This window comes from Theobroma cacao, chromosome 9 (genome assembly GCF_053813885.1).
Source record: "Theobroma cacao isolate CCN51 chromosome 9, ASM5381388v1, whole genome shotgun sequence".
Lineage (NCBI taxonomy): Eukaryota > Viridiplantae > Streptophyta > Magnoliopsida > Malvales > Malvaceae > Theobroma > Theobroma cacao.
The window spans coordinates 49,645,738-49,671,220 of record NC_142647.1 but is presented as its reverse complement, the minus strand read 5'-3'; the positions used below and the strand labels follow the sequence as shown (position 1 = coordinate 49,671,220).

At 32.8% G+C, this 25,483-nt stretch overlaps 3 protein-coding genes across 3 annotated transcripts; 2 read left to right on the top strand and 1 right to left on the bottom strand.

The window, feature by feature from the left end:
- Positions 1-5,723: 5,723 nt before the first annotated feature.
- LOC18590940 (cell division cycle protein 48 homolog) lies at positions 5,724-9,923 on the top strand. Its single transcript, XM_007016772.3, has 9 exons — positions 5,724-5,934; positions 6,050-6,215; positions 6,502-6,730; positions 6,905-7,671; positions 7,897-8,118; positions 8,241-8,312; positions 8,414-8,695; positions 8,819-9,178; positions 9,489-9,923. Exons 1-9 carry the CDS (start codon positions 5,906-5,908, stop codon positions 9,774-9,776), a joined length of 2,415 nt encoding a protein of 804 aa, XP_007016834.1. The 5' UTR covers positions 5,724-5,905; the 3' UTR covers positions 9,777-9,923.
- Positions 9,924-13,102: 3,179 nt separating this feature from the next.
- Positions 13,103-15,779, top strand: LOC18590938 (uncharacterized). Its single transcript, XM_007016770.3, has 4 exons — positions 13,103-13,193; positions 14,599-14,810; positions 15,266-15,414; positions 15,534-15,779. Exons 1-4 carry the CDS (start codon positions 13,148-13,150, stop codon positions 15,619-15,621), a joined length of 495 nt encoding a protein of 164 aa, XP_007016832.3. The 5' UTR covers positions 13,103-13,147; the 3' UTR covers positions 15,622-15,779.
- Positions 15,780-19,887: 4,108 nt separating this feature from the next.
- On the bottom strand, positions 19,888-22,004 carry LOC18590937 (high affinity nitrate transporter 2.3-like). Its single transcript, XM_007016769.3, has 3 exons — positions 21,134-22,004; positions 20,922-21,037; positions 19,888-20,836 (listed from the first exon to the last, which is right to left on the bottom strand). Exons 1-3 carry the CDS (start codon positions 21,941-21,943, stop codon positions 20,158-20,160), a joined length of 1,605 nt encoding a protein of 534 aa, XP_007016831.3. The 5' UTR covers positions 21,944-22,004; the 3' UTR covers positions 19,888-20,157.
- Between the last annotated feature and the right edge of the window lie 3,479 nt (positions 22,005-25,483).

Sequence of the window (25,483 nt, the reverse complement as noted above, 5' to 3'; positions counted from 1 at the left end):
CTTAATTCATTTTCTTAAAAAATTCATAGAATAAATTATTTTCTTCTCTAAATCTTCAATTTTCCTACCAAACTATTGATTTAATAATGAAAAAAAAAACTAAAAAAACAATATTTAAAAATAAATATAATGATTTTAAGTATTAATGTAATTTTAATTATTTATTTAAGCCAATGTTTATTAAATATGTAAAACAATTGTATAAATCCATATCTAGAAGCTCCAAATTTAAATTGGAGAGTATACCATGATATCAGCTCCATGCCATGGTACATTATTTACAATAATGAAAGTTGCTTTTAATTAAAAAATTGAATTACTTTTACTTTAAAAAAAATAAAAAGAATTGAATTACTTGTAGTTCAAGCATAAATAAATGCATTATTCATTGGGCAGCTTTTTCCCATGTGGAAAATTGATAGGTTCCAGCAAGTGATTATAATTACTTATTACAAATTCAAAAAAATATTTATTATCTATATTTTTCATAATATTCAAAATTATAATAAATATAGATAACCATCAATTAATTCGATTTTAAAATTAAAAAAATCAAATTAATCAAATTCTTTTATAAATAATCAAAATCAATCAAATTATAATAAAAATTCAAAGATAAAAGGATTGTATTTATTTCGATGGATTCGGTTAATTTTTAAATTTTAAAATATTAATAATATTTTTAATATATATAAAATATTTATTGACTTGTGATATATAAGAAATAGGAATAACAAAGTGATGTGGGCTGCCCCCTCATGATTTGACTGAGAAATGTAATTTGCAATGATTGCAAAACAAAAGACTATAATGATGAAGGATATCTGTTAACTTGTTTGATACAACTAATCTTGACCTGTTTAGGGTTATTTTTACCGCATACTTTATTTGTTAATTTTGACCAAAACAATTTAATCTTGTCTTTTACTCTTAGACTAATTTCTTAAAGGATTGCACTTTTTTTACTTTTTTTTTTCTTCCAGCATAATTGGGTAGGGATGAAAATACATAATTAAATTTTTAGTATATTTCGACTTATATGGGTAGGATTATTATATTTTATAAATGATTTTAAATAAAATATTAATTGATATCTGTTATTTGAATTCGATTATAAATAATAATTTTTTAATATTTATTTTGATTTAGTACATGTAATACTTTTTTACAAAAAAAGTAATGCATATGTTACTTATAAATTCACTTATAATTGATAAATCATTTATTTTAATATATAATTTTGTCTAAATATAAATTTATTAATTTAATTTTGACTAATAAAATAGAAAAATGATGAATTTTTTTTACTTAATTTGAATAGAGTCGAGTTACGTAGCGAGTGTCCACATCGTTTCTAACTAAATAAACACGTTCGGATTTTAATCAAGTGTTTAAAAAATATTGTTAATCACCCTCGAGTAGATATAAATAGTAAATATTTTAATTAAATACAAATATTTCAAAATCAACGTAGTTTATTCTGGACACGTTTTAGAAGAGTTGTAGGCCATTGTTTTCTAGCCCAAACCACTGGTTTAATTGGGCTTTTTGAGTGTTTTTGGATGGCACAAAATTGAAGTTTAGTGGGCCATAGCCCATAGATAAAATTGAAGAATTTAATTATTTTTGTTATATACTTGCAATATTTTGTATTAATAAATAGCACAATAGAATTTTCTTTGGTTTATGCAAAAAAATAAAAATAAATCTTTACAAAAATATATATATATATATATATTTTATAAAATATTGTAATAATTCGAGATGTAATAAATGAATTATTTGCTTAAAATAAAATTAAACAGTAATTTGAGCTTTTTTGGTTATGAAATCATTTGTATTTTTTGGTCATGGGAAGTATATGATTAAGTTTGGTGTCTTTCAATCAATAATAAATGTATGCATTTTATTATAAAATAATTTTTACGATGACATATTATGATTTTGTATTATTTATATAATTACATATTTAAAGTAATATTTCAAAAATGATAATTATATATTATATTTATAACTGAAAATTATGTCACAATTAAATATGATATTATTAATTATATTCAATATGAAAAATTAATTAATAAATTAAATAAATTAACAAACGAACTTATGAAGGTTACATGTATAATGGAAAAACTCAAAATGCAAAGCTAAAAGTACAAATTTAAAGGGTAAAATTTAAAAAGCAAAGAATCTTAACCATAAAGAATCTAATATCAAACTTAATAATAAAAATGATTGAAGAATTGAAATTCCAAAACGAAAGGCTAAAATTCAAAGGCCAAAGACTAATAATCATAAAGAAGGAGAATAGAGAATCATGAGTCGTTAGATTGAGAATAAAGTCACAGCAGCAAAGAGAAAGAAGTCACAAAGATGATGACGACTCATTTTGATGAGTCATGAAGTTTGCTCGAAGGAGTGTTAGTGACGTTGATACTCGCGGATGCTAGGCATTTGCTCAGACTTTACAACAATCTAAGGTTTTATAATTGAATTTGAAATTTGCGAGTTTGAAACCATGATATATTTTCAACTTCCGCTCCCATATCCAATGAAAATGATTTGTATAATTAGATTAATTTGCTCCAATACCTCATCCTTGTAATGTTTATTTTATACATTAAAAAATAAAACAAAAGAAATTGAATCACTAAAGTTTTCAAAATATCATATTACAATAACGATTTGCTCCAATATTTCATAGTTACATTTTCAAAGGTCAAACCCATGCTTTATAAACAAAAATCATGCAATAATTGAGTTTTTTGTCATGAAAATCTTATGGTTTGAATAACAGAAAAATATGTTGTCTTTTTGTTAATAATAAATGTATGGATTCCTTTTTTTTGCATTTCATTTTTGAATAGTTACTTGTAAAAGAATTGATTTTGTGTTATTTATATAATACATCGCACACCATTATAAAGTTCATCATTCAATAAAATATATAAGTGTGTGTTTAATTGAAGGAAAAAAAAAGAGATGAAATAATATCTAAAAAATAATAATCTTTAATATTTCATTATTTCAATAGTTTAATTTATATATTATATTCACAGCTCAAAATTATATCTGATATTATTATTAATTATATTTAATATAAAAATTAATTAATAAATTAATAAAAAAACATAAACTAAATAGAAGTTAAATATCGTGGCATCATTGATCTCCTGGGTAATGATCTCTTCGACTTTGTTCACCAATGACCTATCATGGTTCAATTAAATAAATTGAGATAAATATTTGGTCGATTTGATTTTAAAAATTTTAAAAATTTAATTAATTTTAATTTTTTAAAATTAATCAAAATCAATCAAATTATGATTAAAAATTGAACATAAACAAAATATTATTTCGGTCATTTTTTAATTTTATATTTTAAAATATTAATCACATTTTTTATATATGACTTGTGATATAAGAAAAATAGCCATTTTTTGCTGGCCCTCCTCATTTCCAAACGTCGTATGCAATGATTGCAAAACAAAAGAGGAAGGATATTAACTTGTTTGATACAACTAATCTTGGCCTGTTTTAGGGTATTTTTTACCACATATATTTTTTTTAATTTTAACTAAAAACTTTAATCTTGTCTTTACTCTTACACAAGAACATAACCACCTTCTAATTTATTAAAGTATTGCACTTTTGGATATGTAATAAGATTTCCGATATAATTCGGCTCAATTAAATAGGATTATTGTATTTTATAAATAGTTTTGGATAAAGAATTAATTGATATTTATTATTTTAACTTGATTATAGATAGTAAAATTTTTACTATTTATTTTAATTTAGTACATGAGTTACTTATAAATTTACTTGTAATTGATAAATTATTTATACTAATATATAATTTGTCTAAATATAAATTCTCTTTAAATTTATTAATATAAGTTTGACTAATAAAATAGAAAAATGATTAATTTTTTTATTTAATTTGAATAGGACCGAGTTATGTAGCAAGTTATCACATCGTTTATAACTAAATAAATAAGTTTGAATTTTAATAAATTTTTTAAAAAATATTGTTAATCAGATTCAAGTACATATGAATATTAAATATTTTAATTCGATTAAGGAAATCGAGAAAGAATGATTCTTGATTTTGAAAAAAAAAAAGTTGTCGAATCAGTTAGTAGTTGACGAGGCAATCAACGATGACAACTCTGCCATTTGTATGCAGCCCCGACCACAGAGAAGTTGCAACTCTTCACACTATTCTCATCAGGCATTTGCTTAGACTTTGTAGCAATCTAAGGTTTTAGAGTTTAATTCGGGTTTTCAAAGACTGCTTTTCAACTTTTTCTGCCGGAGTTGAAGAATATGATTTGTATAGACAGATTAATTTGCTCTAATACCTCGTGCTTGTAACGATTTATACATTTTCAAAGTTCAAATCCATGCTTTATAAACAAAAATCATGTAAGAATTGAGTTTTTGTCATGAAAAACTTATGGTTTGAATAGCCGAGAAGTATGCTGTTTTTTTGTCCATAACAAATGTATGAATTTTTTTTTTTTTTACATTTCATGTCCAAATAGCTGCTTACTCAAAATTTATGTAAAATAATTGATTTTGTATTATTTTATATAATCATATACATATTAACATGGCACACCATTATAAAAGTTCATCATTAAATCAAATATATAAATTTGTGTATATAATTTAAGGGGAAAAAGAAAAAGATGAAGTAATATTTAAAAAATCATAATCTTTAATATTTCATTATTTCAATAGTTGGCAAAGATTGGCTTAACCAATCCTCACAAATATATATAATTTATATATTATATTCACAATTCAAAATTACATTACAATTAAATATGATACTATTATTAATTATTTTTAATATTAAAATTAATTAATAAATTAAATAAATTAGTAAACAAACATAAATTAAATAAAAGTTACATATTGAGATATCATTCATCTCATTAGAGAGGTGTTTTCAATTACTGGTTAATGATATTTTCAAGTTTGTTCACCAGTGACTTGTCATGTTTTAAGTGCTTTGCTTAATAGATAGAGTAAATATTGATATATGTCTTGAATTAATATTCGTTATTCGAACTTTATTATAAATAATGAGTTTTTTACTATTTAGTTTAATATTTATATAATTTAATGCATGTACCATCTATAATTAATAAATTGTTCATTCAAATATATAATTTATCTAGCAATAAATTTTATTTTAAATTTATTAATTTAATTTTAACTAATAATATTGAAAAACAATGAAATTCTTTTTTTTTAATTATTGAATTCAAATCGGGTCAAATTATGTAACTGGTATTCACATTGTTTTTTACTAAATAAATATTATTAATTAGATTCGAGTAGATATAAATATTAAATATTTTAATTAAATTTAAACACGAATATTTTAAAATTAGGATTGTTTTCGACGTCAACTTTAGAAGAGTTTTAGGCCATTGTGCCTTGAGCCCGGAAACACTAGTTTAAGTGGGTGGGCCTTTGCTTGTTTTTGGATGTTGCCAAGCCCAGAATTAAAATTGAAAGAATTTTTAATTATTTTTGTTATAAATCAAAATATTTTTTCCCATATTAAAATTTACCAAAAATATTTTAAAGTATTTAAAATTATATTACAAAATTTATCAAATAATAAAATTTATTTTTGATTTTACTTGTCTCATTGATAAAAAAAAATCTGATTAAAAAAAGAAAAAGACTCTAACTTAAACTGAAACTGGAAATCCCCAATTAAAAATGAAATACGTATTCTTGTCGAGCAAGATAAATGAATAAAGAGATGAAAGACTATAAATATCAATTGAAGCCTTTTACCAACAATTTCTTTTGATTAATCCGTTTGATTTTTTTTTCCTCTTCTGTTCTCTGCTTTTATTCTCTCTATTTCGGTTTACCAATCATGAGTCACTCTGCTGAATCTTCCGACTCGTGAGTCACTCCTCTTCGGTTTTTGTTTACATGCTCCGTTCTTTTTTGTTTTTACGATTTTTTGATCTTTCATGTTGTTCGGTTCAATTTTAAAAGTTTGCTCATTTTGATTCAGGAAATCGGGGAAAAAAGACTTTTCAACTGCGATTTTGGAAAGAAAAAAATCACCAAATCGATTGGTCGTTGACGAAACGGTCAACGATGATAATTCCGTTGTGTCTATGCACCCAGACACAATGGAGAAGTTGCAGCTCTTTCGCGGTGATACTATTCTCATCAAGGTAAAAGGAAACCAATTTGATTTGTTTTTAAATTATTTAGGTTAAATTTTGGATATTTATGCTAGGGTTTGGTTATATTTTGTTTTTTTTTTTTAATTTATTTTCGGGGTTCAAAGACTGTGTTTCGAAGCTTTAGAGCTTCAATTCTGATGCGATAAGATTTAGATTCTATGATTACTGGAGATTAGATGAAAATTGGTTGAAAAGCTAAATTTTGAAGTTTTAGGGTTCCCTCTGTTTAAGTTTTCGATGCTGTTGTTCTTATTTGAGGGTTTGGTTGGCGTAGGGAAAGAAGCGAAAGGACACAATCTGCATTGCTCTTGCTGATGAAACATGTGAGACGGCGAAGATTAGGATGAACAAAGTTGTTCGGTCAAATCTGAGGGTTCGACTTGGAGATGTTGTGTCTGTGCACCAGTGCCCTGATGTGAAGTATGGGAAGCGTGTTCACATTCTTCCCATTGATGATACCATCGAAGGTGTTACTGGGAATCTGTTTGATGCTTACTTGAAGCGTAAGTTTTTTTAATCTGTCTCCTCTAAATTGATTGTTAATAATTGTTTGCTAGCTTTTTCTGAACATGTAGATAATATCTATTTTTGTTGGTTTGACTTTCTTTTTTGTGTTATTTTTTTTTTGTTTTGGTGTTGTTGGATTGTGTTTTTTAATGTTTGTTTGTTGTCTGCAGCTTATTTCTTGGAGGCTTATCGTCCTGTGAGGAAAGGAGATCTATTCCTTGTTAGAGGAGGGATGAGGAGTGTGGAGTTCAAGGTCATTGAGACTGACCCAGGGGAGTATTGTGTAGTTGCCCCAGATACTGAAATTTTCTGCGAGGGGGAACCTGTGAGGAGGGAAGATGAGGATAGGTTGGATGAAGTTGGTTATGATGATGTAGGTGGTGTTAGGAAGCAGATGGCTCAAATTCGTGAGTTGGTGGAATTGCCACTAAGGCATCCTCAACTTTTCAAATCAATCGGTGTTAAACCACCCAAAGGAATTTTGCTTTACGGACCACCGGGTTCTGGTAAGACATTAATAGCCAGAGCTGTTGCTAATGAAACCGGTGCTTTCTTCTTCTGTATTAATGGACCAGAGATTATGTCCAAGTTGGCTGGAGAGAGTGAAAGCAATCTTAGGAAGGCTTTTGAAGAAGCCGAGAAGAATGCTCCATCTATCATATTTATTGATGAGATTGATTCAATTGCTCCTAAGCGTGAGAAGACCCATGGTGAAGTTGAGAGAAGGATTGTTTCACAGCTTTTGACTCTCATGGATGGACTGAAATCAAGGGCTCATGTGATTGTTATTGGGGCTACTAATCGTCCAAATACTATTGATCCTGCTTTGAGAAGGTTTGGGAGGTTTGATAGGGAGATAGACATTGGGGTTCCGGATGAAGTTGGTCGCCTTGAAGTCCTTCGCATCCATACCAAGAACATGAAGCTTTCTGATGATGTGAGTTTGAAATCTGCATTATTTATTCTTCTATTTGGTAGTTATAATATCTAGCTAATGACATTCATGGCCATGGATTTAACGACTTAAGCCACTAACTTTAATGATGGTTGCAAGTTTGGTTGTATGTTGGCCCTCAAATTAGCTTGCATTCTGTGTCTGAATGTCTCCATGTCTTGCTCTCTTTTATGTTCACTGTTGGTTAACTTTTCTCTTTCTTTTCAGGTTGATCTAGAAAGGATTTCAAAAGACACTCATGGTTATGTTGGTGCTGACCTTGCTGCTTTATGCACTGAAGCTGCACTGCAGTGCATAAGAGAGAAGATGGACGTCATTGACTTGGAGGATGAGTCTATTGATGCAGAGATACTTAATTCAATGGCAGTTACAAATGAGCACTTCCAAACTGCCCTTGGAACTAGCAATCCATCTGCTCTGCGTGAAACAGTAAGTGATTTACTTTCCTTTGAACTTTCATCATGATGTGCATATGTGATCAATTTCTATCTAAAGATCAATGAATATTTCTCAATTGTCTTAAATTGCTTGCTTTTTTCTTGGTCATCCAGGTGGTTGAAGTGCCTAATGTTAGCTGGGAGGATATTGGAGGCCTTGAGAATGTTAAGCGAGAACTTCAAGAGGTGATTGTTATTACTTGACCAGTTTATAGCCATAATGCTTTTAATTTGTTTTAAGCTTGTTGCTAAAACTTCTAGCTTTTTGTTTCTGTTTGGTTGTGCAGACTGTTCAATATCCTGTGGAGCACCCAGAGAAGTTCGAGAAATTTGGCATGTCACCTTCAAAAGGGGTCCTTTTCTATGGTCCTCCTGGATGTGGCAAAACTCTCCTTGCTAAGGCTATTGCAAATGAGTGCCAAGCAAACTTCATCAGCGTCAAAGGCCCTGAGCTGCTCACCATGTGGTTTGGTGAGAGTGAAGCCAATGTTAGAGAAATATTTGACAAAGCCCGGCAGTCTGCACCTTGTGTCCTTTTCTTTGATGAGCTTGATTCCATTGCTACACAGGTTTTATTTTTGCTCCATCAATGTTTTAAATATCAATATATGCATCTGTTTTGGTAATATATTAAGATGTGAATACCGTATAGTTATTTTTACTCATTTGATGGCATGTTGTGATTGTTGCAGAGAGGAAGCAGTGTTGGGGATGCAGGTGGAGCAGCTGATAGGGTTCTAAACCAACTTTTAACTGAAATGGATGGCATGTCAGCTAAAAAGACTGTTTTTATCATTGGGGCCACCAACAGACCTGACATTATTGACCCAGCCCTTTTGAGGCCTGGCCGGCTTGATCAGTTAATTTATATTCCTCTACCGGATGAGGAATCCCGTCATCAGATCTTCAAGGCCTGTTTGAGAAAATCACCCATCTCTAAAGATGTTGATTTGAGGGCACTGGCTAGGTATACCCAGGGTTTTAGTGGTGCTGATATTACTGAGATTTGCCAGCGAGCATGCAAGTATGCCATCAGGGAGAACATTGAAAAGGTACGCTTCTGCTGCTTGTACTATCAACTACATTATTTAATGGTTTAGAAAGTTAATCCTGTATTTTATATTGCACGTTTTAAAATGTATGATTGAGGTGCTCCTAACTGGCTCTTTTCCCTGATATTCATCATCTCATCTACGATGTTATTGTTGGCTTATTTTTCATGTGGTTACATGCTTTGTGGGTTTCCTGGTTGATTGCAGTCCTGTTGTAGTTTTTAAAATCCAATTACTACTTAATGACATCTTCAATTCTTTAAAACAACTCCATAACTTAACAGTAAACCTAAATTGGAATGATCTGCAGGACATAGAGAGGGAAAGAAGGAGGAGTGAGAATCCTGAAGCAATGGATGAGGACGTTGAAGAAGATGTTGCAGAGATTAACGCTGCACACTTTGAAGAGTCCATGAAGTTTGCTCGTCGGAGCGTCAGCGATGCCGATATTCGCAAATATCAGGCATTTGCCCAGACTCTGCAGCAGTCTAGGGGTTTTGGATCTGAATTCAGATTTTCAGAGACCGGAACCACGGCTGCTCCTGATCCTTTTTCAACTTCCGCAGCTGGGGCAGACGAGGATGATTTGTATAGCTAGGTTATGTAGGTTTAGCAACTGAATTTTCATATCTGGTTATTGCTTTTTTTATTTTGGATTTGGGCACGTTAAGCCTGAATCTAGTTATACTTTTTAATGTTTTTCATGGATAATTACTTCAAACTTAAAAAGTCTTTTCTCTTTTAATCTCTTTGGCTACCACCAATATGTGATACGTACGTTTTAAGTTAGTCGGTAAAGCATTATCGAGTTGCAAATAGCTACCAAACTAGATTAGTGTGGAAAAGTTCTGGGTCAGGTTTGGCCCCATCATTCTAGCCTATGTTTTCCCCATTGAATGGCTATGGGGTTGTAGGCCCTACTACATTGCTTAGTTTCACATGCTTTTGGAGAATCCCTGGTGCCTGCTGCGTGGTGTGACGCGTGACCCCATCCCTGTGGGGTTCTTTCCGATTGGCCATTCCCCCCAACCCTGCATCATACTAAATTTTGGCATACCTTAAAAGTTCATCAATTCCTAATGGACTGGCCAGGGTAATGTCAATAATAAGAAGAAAATTACCTCCTCCTCATGAACAAAAATGTTTTGTCTCTATTAAGTTATCTGTTTCATACTTTTTTTGTAATTTAAGATCACTTTTAATAAATTTTTTATGTTAAGGTTACTCTTATTTTTAAAATTACTTATTTTAATAAAACACGTGATGTAAAATTATAAAAATAATAATAAATCAAGAACTACAAACACATTCATTTCAATCAAAATTTATAAGCTTCATTCAAAAGTATACGACAATCCAAAACATGATGGTGAAACCATACATTGAAGGTGGAGGACATATAGCCTTATGCCCCCAAAAGAAGCAAAAAAAAAAAAAAATAATGAAAAAAACAATTAAATAGTCGAAATTCTTATATTATCATACATACATCATGCACCTCACATATTTCTGTCTAATGCCAACCAAAAAAAGAGCATGCATGCATATGCATCAAGGTTTTTTGTCGGGGTGCGTTTTAGACCCACAAAAAGAACCAAGAGTTTGATAGTTAACGTAGCGGCTTGGAGCTGATGAATGCGTAGATCCTTTGGGCATGCAACCCTTAGCTTCCTTCTCATTGAAAGCCTTGTGCTTATGGTTCATCACTTGCGGGTTCATCTTCACGTAATCCACGGACGCAGGCCTCATCGTGCTAGGAACACTGGATGGGATTTCCCGACCGGCCATGGCAACATGTGGAGAAGATGAAAACAAGAGGAGGAGATATATGGAAATAATGCAATATACTGTGGCAGACATAATTTTTAGGAGGAGGGTTTCCACCTGTTTCTTCTTCTTCTCTTCCTTTGGTAATGGTTGGTTTCCTTGTGAATGGATAGAGGTTTTTGAAAGGGTTTTTAGGGAGGGTGAGGGTTTTTAAAGAGGGTGGCGAAAGGAAAGTGCCAAAGGGGGTGGTCTTAAATAGGCTCGTGAGTAGGCCGAAAATGCTATAGCATTAGTTTTCGAAGGGTGAGGTGGGTGCCCTTTCCTTTGTACTGTTCTTTTTCCCACTGTGGAAGCTATTGAAATGCCCGTGAGCTTCTTTTATTACGCAATCAAATCAAAATCCCTTGCTTCAAATGCAGCTCCACATCCATGGCAACTTCTTTACCTAAAATTTTTTTGAATCTCCATGGCGACCGCTTTCTTGGAATAGTAAAATATTTGGGAAAAACTCCTTAAAATAATGTTTGCAGTACTAATCAACATTGTGTTGACAGATTATAAGAAAAACCAAAGATATAGCTCATTGGATGTATGTTCATTAAGAGTTTAATTTTGATTTGGGACTACAATAGAGCTTTGATCAAAGTTGATTTGGTCTGTTAATTGTACACAATTACTGATAAACAACTATTAATAGAATAAAATTTTTTATTTCGTTTAATACTTACTTGATGTTCTATTTTATAATTTTGACGTTATATTCGGTATCTTATATTATCAATATTTCAAAAACAGATCGATAGTTTAGAGCTAAGCTAAAGTTTCTTACCAACTTCTAATATTGATTATTGCATCTTCATGTTGTTAAATGTCATTATTAAGCACCATTTAGATCCATTTATACACCAGTTGTTTAATATTTGTCAGGGCATTTATCAATCCTGTCCCTCCATCCCTGGCTCGAATTTACAAGAAAAAGCGATTTGATCAATTTTGCTATGGAATTGAAACATCAAATAAAGCCTCACCCAAACGTGTGATGGTAATGCTCAAATACGTACCATGACAAGCATTGAATCTCAAAGGGCTGCAAAGCTGAGAGAGGAGATGTAGACGTAAAGCTTGACTGTGTTGCTTTCTCAAGTCGTCTAAACAGACCTTTTAGGAAAAGCTGAAAAACTCCAAAGAAAGAACTTTCTGAAGTCAACTTCAAATATCTTTCTTGCTCTACCAAATGTAGGCAACTTGTCAAATGTAGTTGATAGGTAAATCCAAGCTGACCTACGCAAAAGGGTTGTTCTCCTAAAGTTCTGAAGATCATAATCCCACCTGTCCCCTTCATTTCATGACAATCTTCATTGGCTCCAACCAATGTAGCAATAACTCAACTGTGTCCCCTGTAAAACTGGGTTATCTATGGAGGCTGGTTGGCAAGTTTCCTAACAAAATAAGTGTGAGAAGAAGAGGGTGTTTAATATCAAAATTTAAAACCATTTATGTTTTGGAGGTGTTGACATTTATTTAGATATGCATTGAATATTGTGGAGTAATAGCTCCAACCAGTCCTGTAATTTTCCCACGGTGCAAATTGGGAGAGACTCGTTTCACGTTTTGTCTATGCATCTTTAAGCGTCGTGCCAATAAACATTGAATAGCCATCCAGAATTTTGTGGCCCTTCAAAATAAATGCTCATCAAGATTTGAAACCATTGGTATAGTAATATAAAAAATTATATGCAGTAAAAAACAAAAAAACAAACCTTTTGTAGTTTTTTATTGCTGCCATTATGAACCCAAATTCGAGAACCATTGTTAGACAGAAGGCAAATTACATATATACTAAACTCTCTAGGCTATGGGGTTTCATATCCTTTCAAGTGTTGGTAAAATTTGGGTTTTATCATGCCTTAAAGATGACACAGCTGTGATTAACATAAGAAATTCATGAACAAAAATCTTTGAGAATTAGTTAAATTAGCCATAACATGGAAAAGAACAGTCAGCAGGTTGAGGTCTGGATGATTAATTGCTGTTGTTGCTGGATATCTTCTGTGAACTATAGGTGCACACTCAATGGCACTTATGAAATTGTATTGATGATTGAGGGCTAACTTGAAATTTTACCCGACAGCGAAGATAAGGGACATGAGACTAGGAAAAGAAACAGCTAATTCTGTTTAGCTACGAAAGACCCTTTTCAGAATGGAGCTCTCAGTTCACTCTTTAACGTTTGCATCCTACTCCAAGAGTAAGTCTCAACGAACTCTAAAACTCTCATTTATTTGATATACATAGAATTTGAGATAGAATTTAATTATGAACATAACCACCCAAGCTCCCAAGCTTTATGAAACTAACTAGAAAGTAGTTCTAGTTGTTGTAGATGCACATAAATTTTGAAACAATGAAAATCCCTGTAATGGCAAATTGCCATTAAAGTTTAGGCCTGGATCTCTACCGGCTGGTTGTTTTATCTGAGTGTATGAATTTGTAAAAGGCCAGCTGCTGGTGGGTTTCTTGTTTTTCTTTTAATGAAACCTCCACTGGCCATTCATTGTAATCTTTATGAAGAAAGGTTTGTTATTTAATGGTGCAATTACTTAAGGTAAAGATGGTTGCTTGCACCTGTTTTCTCCAAGCTGATGATGGTTGTGGCTGGTGAAGGGAACCATAACAATGGGGGGGAACACTAGAGTTAATGTTAGTTGAAGATTATGGTTTCAATGAGAGTTCTGCTATTGGATGGGTGGAGTGAATGCTTTGGTTTGAATCTTTCTGAAAATTAATTTTTTCTGGTCCTTGGGTGGTTCAGAATTTTATATCTCTGGTTAATGGCAAATCTTCTGTTGGAATGCATGGTGGAATGTGAGCAGCAAAGTAAGATTTTGGGTTTAGGATTTGACTTTGAATTGGAAAGTGTAAAACCCATTCTGTTTGTTAGGGATAAGGATTTCCTTGTTGCAGCTTTGCTGATTGTGGTTATTATCAGGTTAGAATTCAGACCCTTTGTTGGAATTGGATTGTGATCAACTAATTCTGGGCTATTGCCTACTAGACAAGTTTATTATGCTCTCAGTTTAGCCTTGTTATGGAATCTTCTGTTCCATTCTGACTACTTTCATTATTGAAGCTAAAATAGATTAGTTTTGTTAAAAACTAACGTCACTTGATATCTTAATGGATTATTAAAAGCAAAATAAGCTAAAACCCTTTGATATGCCCCAACTCCTTTTCACATATTGCTTTTGTAACACTGAATTCATTGTCATTTTAACTCGCTGCTGGAAAAATTGAGGTTCTTAATTGCTTTGAGTTAGCTGGAAACAAGTTTCATTTTCACTGCGTATTGGGTTCTGGTTTCCTGTCTGCTCCTGTTTTCTAAAATTGGATTTATGTTTTGATTATAAATCTTTGATCAAAGCATTATTTTCATTTTATATTATCTCACACAAAGGCAGTTTACCTGTTTTGTTGGAGAGTTATGCTGGATGATGATATTGGTTAGACTAATAAACATCTGAATGTTAGAAAGCAAAAAGGCTTCGGCCAACCACTTCAAAGGCCACATAATCCTTAAGCAATTTATAGATGATGTTACAGTCTTGTTGACTTGGAAGGTGCTTTTCTGATCTTTTCTTTTTGATGTTGTGAAGCATTTGGAGACTCCTGGCCAAAAGTCCAGAGTGTGCTAGACTATAGAGTCTGTTCTTTGGTTGATGCGAAATCAAAAGAACATAGGAGAAAATTATCCATACTATCTTCTGCACTGCCAGAAACAGCTGCTTCTGTGGCAATTGCTGCAACAGTTGTGGGTGCAGCTGCTACATTCCTTGTTAGGAGAACTAAATCTTCTGATGCAACTGAGGTGAGTGCTTCTTTCCCTCCCCACCCTCCCCCCCCCCCCCCCCCCCCCCCCCCACCTCCTTTAATTCTTGATCAATCTCCTTCTCTGTTTCGATTGAATCGTAGTCCGAAAGATGAAAAGAATACATTTAATTTCTTAAGATGTTTCTTTATGATTCTGCAAGTATATATTTGAGATGGGATAGATTTTATGGTTGCCTTAACTCACCACAGTATTGATGCCATCATTCAAACTTAAAAAAAGTAGTTGGATTCCATAAAATTTCCAAGAATATTTCCTAAAACATCTCTCTTCCTATTTCATTCTTAAATTAGAAATAATTTTTTTGGGAACATTATGTCAAAGCATGTACTACTACTTAGTTTTATTTCCATTACATAAAAAATGCCTCAATACAATATTTCCCCTCCTAGACCATCAACCTAGCTGCATTTTTCCCTTTCAAAAATTTGAAGGTTCCCTTGAGACCATGTGAAGATTGTGAGGGTTCTGGGATATGTTCAGAGTGTAAAGGTGAAGGCTTTGTATTGAAGAAAATGTCAGAAGATAGTGCAGAAAAGGCAAGAATGACTGCAAAGAACATGGCCACTCGATACACAGCTGGGTATATTTCCTCAGTGAATGTCCCTCATTCTTTCTTCCCCTGCCATTCGTTATCTATGTCTATATTATATATTGGCCTTCCTAGATGTTCTGTTGAGCATTTGCTCTTAATCATTTCAGGCTTCCCAAGAAATGGAGCTATTGCACGAGGTGTTCTTCTTCCCGGTCTTGTAGTACTTGTGGAGGCAGTGGAAAGTTAAGCTACTAACCATTTTGCTGCTTCAGACAATGTTGTTCTTGCCCACAATTTTGCTGCTCCATGGAAGGATAGTATCAAATTTTGCCTAAGATTATGAGTGAGCTGACTCTTTTATATGTCTATAAATTGATGGATGATATAAATAATATTGTCTCTTTCAAAGATCATATATGCCTTGCTTCGTGCACTTAAACTGAAAATTAAGTGAAATTTTGTTACCATAAATATAATTTTCTGTTCCATCTCACACCAGAATGGATCGATATGTTCTTAATTTTACAGGTTTATGCAAGAGTCCTCTATTATGCATTTTGAGGGTTAAATGGACCTCATAGTTTCAAGGACAGAAAAAGAAGCTGCTGGTAGACTTATGAACTAACATAGGATGTTATAGATTAATCAGAAATGCCAGAGACACTTTTAATAAAGAAACAAGTTCTAGAGAGAAAAAAAAAATTCAAAGATTCTGGATAAGGGCCTGATGAGTTGCTCACCAACTCTTTTAAATTTGTATGTCATTTTCATATGAAAAATGTTGATGAATGTTCAGAGCCACCAGTGAAAGTTTTTAACTACTTTGGTTAAGATTCAAGAGGTTTCTAAACAGAACCTAGAGCCTTGGGTGTGGACTGAGAAGATACATAGATACAGAAAGAGATATATATATATGAGCTTCACCCCCAATCTTTCGAATTTGGAACTTCGACTTCTCTGAAACTTATGAATTGATCATCAGGTAGGTTCACAGACATCTGGTATAGGACTTGTTTGCTAAACAAGTCATGTTCAGCATTTTAAATCCGAATATTCACATTATTAGCTAGGCCGAGTTGCATGAAGACTTGCATCTGGTGAATTCGTAGAATTCAAGCAGCATGTCCCATCATTTCAAGAAATGTATATGTCACGCCCCAGACCCGAGACATGACAGAGTCCGCATACCTGTAAGGTATAATCCTACAGACATGCAAGGTTCTAAAATATATATCTTAAACCATTACTAAAAAAGACTGATATACCTGAAGAATTTAGTAATTTATAAACTATATTTGTCGATAGACTTTCCAAATATCATAACTCGACAATATTCAAAATTAAATCTCCAAAACCACAAAGCTACTAAGTCAAGATAAAAATCTGAATACTAATTAAGATAGTTCGATATTCATAATATTTAAATAAATCCTAGACAATTTAAATACTACTAGATTAAACATCATTCCCCAAAATTTTCGCATGATTGACCAAATCACAACTTGAAAAAAAAAATTGAAGGAAGGAGTGAGTCCAACTACTCAGCAAGTAACTAACATCCCTTCAGCCGGATTAAGCATGCTTAAAACATTTAGGCCAAAATATCATTTACAAATGCCGAGACAAAATATTGGGTAATCTTATTTGGAATCATATATTTCAAAATTTACACATTTAAATAACAGAACAAATATATTCACAATATTTAACTTTTAATGGTCTCCCATAACATGCTACGACCACACTTAACCCCTGTGGCATAGGTCAGAAATAAAATCACAATTAACCCCGATGGCACGGGTCAGAAGCATATCAAAAGTAATTATTGGCTGTACTGAACAGATATCACAAATACCACTATTCTGTAACCGGTGGTGCAATTGGGAGATCGATCTCTAATAACAGAATACATGTCGACATGGCCAACATTTAACCCCCATTGGCAGGGTCAGAACATAGCCATACTAGGAGACAAAACAAAAATATATATTTTTAAATTATCCAAAGTTCATAAAACAGTATATCAAATTTCTCAAGCATATCTCATACACCACAAAAGTATATTTGTTTCAGACTAAATATTTGTGTTTATATTTGCGAAATCATATACGCATACATTATATAAAGTCATGAACAAATTTCAAAATCAGAAATCATATTTTGCATAAACCACATTCTAAATCCAACATATACTCTCATATACATATACATTTTGCATGCTCAACCCGATTTTAATAAATCATAGGATAGAATATTATATCTCATGTACAAATTCAGATTGAAGCTAATTTTTAAGGTGTGATAACACCGAAGGGATATCAGTCACTTACTTGATCTCGTTAATTTCACTTTCAAGTAGCAAATCTGAAAATCCTCTTAGTAGCATAACATTTCGAGAAACACATACATACAAAAATCAGAACTGAGTTTGCAAATAGATCTTACAAGATGACTTTTTGTTGACCATTCTAAGTACTTAGGGTGTGTAGCGACTTCTATTACAATTTAGAAATATTTTTGGTTAATAAGATAATATATTATATTATATATATTTTTGAATTAAACAAAATTTTCAATAAGGTTGAGAATTAAACTTAAATTATAAAATCAATAAGGATTTTAATTTCAGAGAGAGAAATAACACTAATTTCACTTGTAAAAAATCATATTTATAATTTTTCATAAATTTTTGATATTTTTATAAAATTTACTAATTTAAGAAATAAATTTATAAAAATGTAAATATATATATTTTTAGATATAGAAATCACATATCTAGTATTTTTTTAAGTTTTCAACAGAATTTATCATATATTAATTAACATCGAAAAAAAAAATAAAAAGATTAAAAGAATTTTTTTTTTTGAATTTTCAGAATCCAGATGGCCATTTGGCCTAATTTATGAACTTGTAACTTTTAACTCGAAAATTTTCCAGTTATGAAATCAATACCAATATGAAGTATTCATATCATACTACAATACCAAAATTTGTTTCGATTAAAAAGAACACAAAGTTCTCAAGTTTCGAAAGTCAAATTTTTCAAAATCGTCACAAAAATACCCAACTTTATGGGTTTTTAGTACCAACGAGCCTATTTTGAGGCTTCAATTCTCTTAACACAGGAAGCTTCTAACTGAGCCATTGACTCCAAATTAAACATCTAATTTCATACTACAAAAGTCCTCAAAGAAACGACCAAAAACGTTGCCGGAATATGGAGTTCCGGTGACCCAAAGTCGGGCTGTCAAAACTGTTGAAAAATAGATTTCTAATTAACTTTAAAAATTCACATCTTTCTAACCACAAGGCCAAACAGGATGCTACGAAAACCATTGGAAAGATCTTTTCAAGACCTTTCCATTGGTACCCATCATGCCACCGGAAAGTCATCGAAAAAGTACCAGATTTAAATAAAAAATAAAAAATGTAACTAATTTAGGGTTTTTGTACCCAAACTATGAAAATATAATCCCAAATATACCTTAATAAACTAACGTAAGTTATTGTCTGTTCTTTTAAAACTTATAAACTACCTAACCCTACTAACTTAAACGTAATAATAAACTGACCTTAACTCTACTAACTTAAACGTGATAAGTAAACTGACTTTAATAAAACTTCTTCATTTACTTAAAAACCTTTCTTTTATTTTCTAATTATTAAGACACCAAAGGTTATAATTGTAAATATATAAAATGCTAAAATAATATCTACTTATTATCTTTATAAAATCATAGCTTAATAAGTCTAAATGTTTTTATAATAAATATTTTGTGAGGGGTATTACAGTATATATCTCATATAGTTGATAATTGAAGAAACACATTACTAGCACTATTTAAAATTAGTTTCTTCTTAGTACTAAGCTTAAAGTAGTTTTCCCTGTCATCAATGTTTTACTTAATCTGAGATGTTAAACTTTTCTCCATAGCTCCAATTTTTCCTTCTTTAAACTCAAGAAAGTCTGCAAATTTAGCTGTTTGATGGGCATTTTACATAATACTAGTTGCTCTTATTATATTAGCCTTCCTATTTTTTTTGTTTTCTGATAGTTAAGTAGTTAAACCAGCAAAGACTAACAGTTGCCTTTCTTTAATCTTGGTGTGGGGAGAACTCTATATCCCTTCAACCACAAGGAAAAGCAGGGTTAGAGTCAAATTCTTTATAATTTTGCTTACAGGAAGCCAGGTCACTTATCATTTTGGTACATCTGTACGGAAAGAAGAAAGTGTGCCTTTCGTTTGAACTGATATAGCTTATCATAAATTAAGTCAACTTCTCCGGCAAATGCTCAAGTTCACAGTATTTTGTTGTTTTGTCACGTTATCTTTTCTTGTTTCAGGGGTCAACTAATGCATAAGCAATCATCAACAAGATCTCATCCTCCCATTTTTATTGAGAGAGAACCAAGTTTTCAATGCAGATACGTGTCTATTCTAGAGTAGCAATCAAGGTACAGAAAGCCGAATTCGTATTCAGGAAGACTCATCCTCCCAATTTTTCTGAGAGAAACCAAAATTTCAGTGCAGATGCAAGTGTATTCTTCATTAGCAATCAAAGTACAAAAGAGCCAATTATTAGTATTCACTGGCTTGCTGGTATAGGTTTCTACTTCCATCATAACTCATCTGCTACTGCAGATAACTTGCAATACACAGTAAAAAGTAATTTGGAGGAAATTGAGAGAATGAATTTGTGGTTAATATATATATACCATACACAAGCAGCTCTTTTCCCTCAATTCCAGCCAAAAATTATGTTGATTTTAACTAATAACTTGTACACTGATTAAACATGGGCTGGTGTGGAAGTTGGAGGGGTTGCAGTGGAGGAAACCTCATTGCCAACCCGTTTGCCACGTTCGGACCGGCTGTTCTCAGCAAACTTGACGCTTCCTTCATGCAAACCCTGCTGTTTCTCGTCCTCTGTCCATTCCGACATGTAATAGTATTCTTCAGTAGATTTAACAGGGTCTTTAGAAGGAGGAAAGAACATGCTTCCCCACTGTGGGAAGTGCAACAGGGCTACAGGAATTGTGCAAACCACAGCCGTAGCACCCATCAAAGAAAGACCTGTGGCTGTAGAGAATCTTGAGCCTGAGAAAAATACAAGCTGTGTCAGTCCGGAACCGAAGTTCCCTCCTGCGCCAGTTAGGCCCGATATCAATCCCAGGGATCGTCGTGAAACAAATGGGACTACCCCAAAAGTTGCTCCACATGCAGCTTGGGTCCCGAGAGAGAAAAGGATCATTGCCAAGACAGCAATTGGAAGTGAATCAGCCAGACCAAGCCAGATACAGAAGACACCCCCTAGCGTTTGGAAGAGCCAAAGGATCCATAGCCTGCCTCTCATGCCCAACAATCTTGCTGCTACATCAGATGCATAACCGCCAAAGGGACGAGCAAAGAAGTTGGCCATGCCGAAGCTAGCAGCTATAGTCCCAGCAGTGTGGAGTTTAAGATTAAATCTGTTGCACACATAATAATTCGTATGGTTATGGTTGGTTCATCATTTTGTGACATAAAAGGGCCAGAAGATGGTCGGGATAGTACCTGTCATAAAAATATCCTGAGATGACATTGTTGATAGTCAATTCAATGCCCATAGAAAACCCGTAAAGGAGGAAAAATATCCATGTTCGGTAGTTGGTGACTGCATACCGAAAAACCTGAACAAGAAAAGCAAATCAGCCCCATATTTGTTGGATCATAGTCATAGCAAGCTCAAGTTAGTAAGAGAAAAAATGGTATTCAGAAAACCTTACCTTGGAGAACTTATCTTTGGCCACCTCACCCTTCTTCTGTAGGGTTCTAAGGTTTCCATCAGGCAAGTCTTGGCCAAGAGTTAGAACCAAGATGCCCATAATGACATGAAACCAACCCGGAATGAAAAAGGCAATCCTCCAGGCAGTGAAGGGAGTTGCACCGGCTAGCCTGATTAAATGATAAGCTAAGGGCATCAAGAGTTGAGTGACTCCACCACCCATGTCACCCCACCCACCTGCACATCCATTAACAAGCCCTATAATCTTGCCATTGAACATTATTGTCGTCCAGTACTGGCATGACACAAAGGTTGCAAGGCAAAATCCGATCATGAATCGGACGGCTAAGTAGCCCTGGGCATCAGACACAAAAGACATGCAGAACACAGTTGGGGCAGACAGCATTAGAAGAAATGCAGTCCCATATCTTGGACCAATTAGGTCACAAACTGCACCCATCACTAGCCTGGAGAATATGCTTCCAGACACAGAAGCAACCCCGGCATTGCCTATATCGGCTTGTTTTAAATCAAGATTATCACGGATGATAGGAACAAGGGGTGCCGCAGCAAAAGTAGAGATGAAACAGGTGAAAAATGAGATCCAAGCTAGGTGAAATGTTCTCATGTGAGGTTTAGCGAAGGAAAAGACTTTGAAAACTTGGGCTCTGTGCTCTGAATCAACAGGAAGAGCAAATTTTGCCGTGGTATCAGTTGGGATATCAGCTGATGCAGCTGAGAGGGCAAAGGTTTGTTCTCTACCTGTTACTCCATGCATGGAAGTCCCAAAGGAACCTTCATTGTCAGCCATTTTTCTATGTTTTAGAAGAGGACTGTTTTACAAAAGTACGCAACGAAAATAATAGAAAGTCCCTTGCTGTTGCTCTATCGATGGTGGGGTGGTATGATTATTTATAGTTGAACTGCCCAAGGACCCTGCACATGGTGTGGCATTGGTGGATTAGAATATACACTTAAAATAACAATGAAATGAATAAAATATTTATTAATAAAATCACAAGTTCATCATTTCAACCAAAAATTGATTATATGCATCATAACGTTTCTTTTTTGACAAAATGTATAGAAAACGTTTGTAATATAATATTCTTTTAACTGGTAAGTTTTAAAAAGCGTTGATCGGGTTTATAATTGATGCATTAGATTATCATTGAAATAAAACTCTGATCAATTAACACGCATTAAATATAATTTCTTAATTAATTTCTTTAATCACGGTCAAACACGCATCCCGATTCTTTTACTTTGAAGTAATTAATGATCTATTTTCATTTTGAGATCATCTACTTTCGAATCAATTTTGCAAATGGCTGACTTAAGCACCCACCTGCTTGAATGCGACCCATGTATATATGAATAGGCAAGAAACCGACAGTGTCCTTAAAAAGGTTCTATGGCTGTTAAAATCAGACAAAAGTGTAAAAAGATTAAGACAAAGAACTAAATGGACTAGGAAAATTATTGATGTAAGGCAGTTCACTTGAGGACAATACATTCTTAGATCATCATCTTAAAGTAAGTAAAAGTATATCATTAGAAAATTTCTATATTTTCTCAACAGATTAAAAGTATATGTGTGTAGATTCGAAGACATCAATCAAAACAGCCATTTAATTAATTACAAAATAATTAATTTATGGGCTAATTATCTTGAACACATATAATTGGATCAATTAAAATTTTCTTATGTGTCATGTATTTATCTTTTGAGATAATTTAGAGATAATATATTAATTGAACCAATAAAAATTCAGCTATTAATCATCCAAGTTATCACTAAATAAATGAAAACAATTTAGAGATAATATTTAAATTTGATCAATTAAAATTCACTTATTGGTTATCTAATTTATCTCTAAATAAATCAAGATAATATAGAGATAAAATTCAAATTTGATAATCTAATTTATCTCCAAATAAATTAAAATAATTTAGAGATAATACTCAAATTCGACCAATTAAAACTCAAAAACTCAAAGTTTGGCCAATCAAAACATCATTTGTGAGTCATCATTATTAATCTTTAATTAAATTAAAATAATTTAGAGAGAAATCCAAGCCATTTGATGAACCACATGAGAACAAAGGAGAAAGATGAAGATTCTGAAGATCAACGGAAGATTCTAAAGATCAAAGCCCCTTTAAAGCCTAAGATCAAAGCCTCGAAGGAAGATTCTGGAAGATCGAGGTCTCCAAAGCCTAAATTCTGGAAGATTTTGAAACACTTTAGAAGATCAATGACTCTAAAGATCAAAGCCTCGAAGGAAGATTCTGGAAGATTAAGGCCTCCAAAGTTCCATAAAACCTTGAAGGAAGATTTTAAAGATCAAAATCTCTAAAGTTCCATCAATCTTCCAAAGTTCCACAAAACCTTGAAAGAAAGATTCTGAGGATTGAAGGAAGATTTTGAAGATCAAAACCTGCAAAGTTCAAGCCTCGAGACAAGATTATGAAGATTGAAGGAAGGCAAGATTATGAAGATCGAAGGAAGGCAATGAAGATCAAAGCATCCAAAGTTTCACAAAGCCTCGAAGGAAGATTCTGAAAATCAAATACTTGAAAATCAAATCCTTTTTTGAAGAACAAAGCCTTTCTAGATTTCCAATGTACAAGTCCAAGTGATCCAAATTGTTTGTTTTCAAGATTAAGTCAGAGATCTTTGAAGCGAAGTCATACATGGTCAAGGTCAATATCAAGTCATAAGACCCTTGAGGTTGAAGTCGATAGCAAGTCATAAGACCCACCTCCAAAGTTTCACAAAACCTTGAAAGGAAGATTCTAAGTATCAAAGAAAGATATTGAAGATTAAAGGCTCCAAAATTCCACAATGCCTCGAAAGAAAGATTCTAAAAATCGAAGCCTCTAAAGTTCCACAAAGCCTTGAAGCAAGATTATGAAGATCGAAGGAAGGCAAGATTATGAAGATCAAAACCTCCAAAGTTCCACAAAGCCTAAGATTACAAAGATCAAAGGAAGATTCTGAAAATCAAATCCTCTTCTGAAAAACAAAGCCTTTCCAAATTTCCAATCTACAGTCTAAGACCCTCAAGCTCGAGGTTGAGTCATAAAAACCTTGAGGTCAAGGTCGATATCAAGTCATAAGACCCTTAAGGCCATGAGGTCGATGTCGAGTCATGGACCATTAATTTAAGATCAAAACATAAGACCTTTGAGGTTGAGGGGTTAATATTAAGTCATAAGACTTTTAAGGTGGAGGGGTCGATATCAAATCATGGACCCTTGAGGTCGATAGTCGAGATCAAGTCGTGAACCCTTGAAGCTAATTCAAGATCAAGTACTCTTGAAGCGAAATCTCCATATTGTTCAAAGCTCATGAACAAGTCAAAAAACCCTTGAATCAAAATACAAAAAGAAGATTGAAGAAATTAATCAGAGGAAATTCTTTAATGTAAAAGAATACCAGAGATTATAAACTCTATGTAATTTTTCAAGTCTAAAATATTTGACAAAAAATTTATGTGTACAATATGTTTTAATAAGATCATTAATCAACTCATTAACAATCCGAAAAATATAATAAATTTATCTTTTTTTCATATATGATATGAATTTCCTTGACCTGCATGGAAGGAAATATGAAGTTTTAATACCAAAACTGATACTTCCTAAAGAATCAAACATGTTTTGGGGTTATTTAGAACTGATGATTCCTATTTCCAAGGAAGGGAATTAATGAACTTTTAGACACACTACCATCAAATGGAAAAGGTTTTGAAGCTTTGGGTACTCCATATATTTTCTATATCTGACAAGGGATTGGCAGAGGAAATGAGATATACAAAAAAGAAAATGATAGTGCGTCATATCAGAGTCATAAAAACAAGTCAATACATAGCAGTCAGATAAGAACAAAATAATGGGAGATTGCCAGGTATACGGTCAACTTAAAAATGGAGAAAACTGACTCCAAAATATAATGCAAGACGATGAAAAGGATCAAACAAACCAGACATGTGAAGATACATGGCAAAGTCAAACAATGCAATTTCTAACCTTTGCACAATGGCTGCCCATTGTCAGTCAAATTAAATGTTCTTATTTTATATATATATATATACACACACACACAAACCGTTGACAATAGACTTGGAAAAACGAAAACCTGGATTATTCTGATGAAGATTCCCAACTACTCACCAGTCAATGACATTATTTTTCTTCTAAGTTTGGTGCGGCCTCTCCATCAGCTGTTGAATATGTACTATATACGTACGGTGTACCCTTCATTTCAATGATCTCATCAAACTCAACCACCTTCCTCGACCTTTCTGCCTTTCCCCATATATTTTAATGTGTTCATGGATGAATT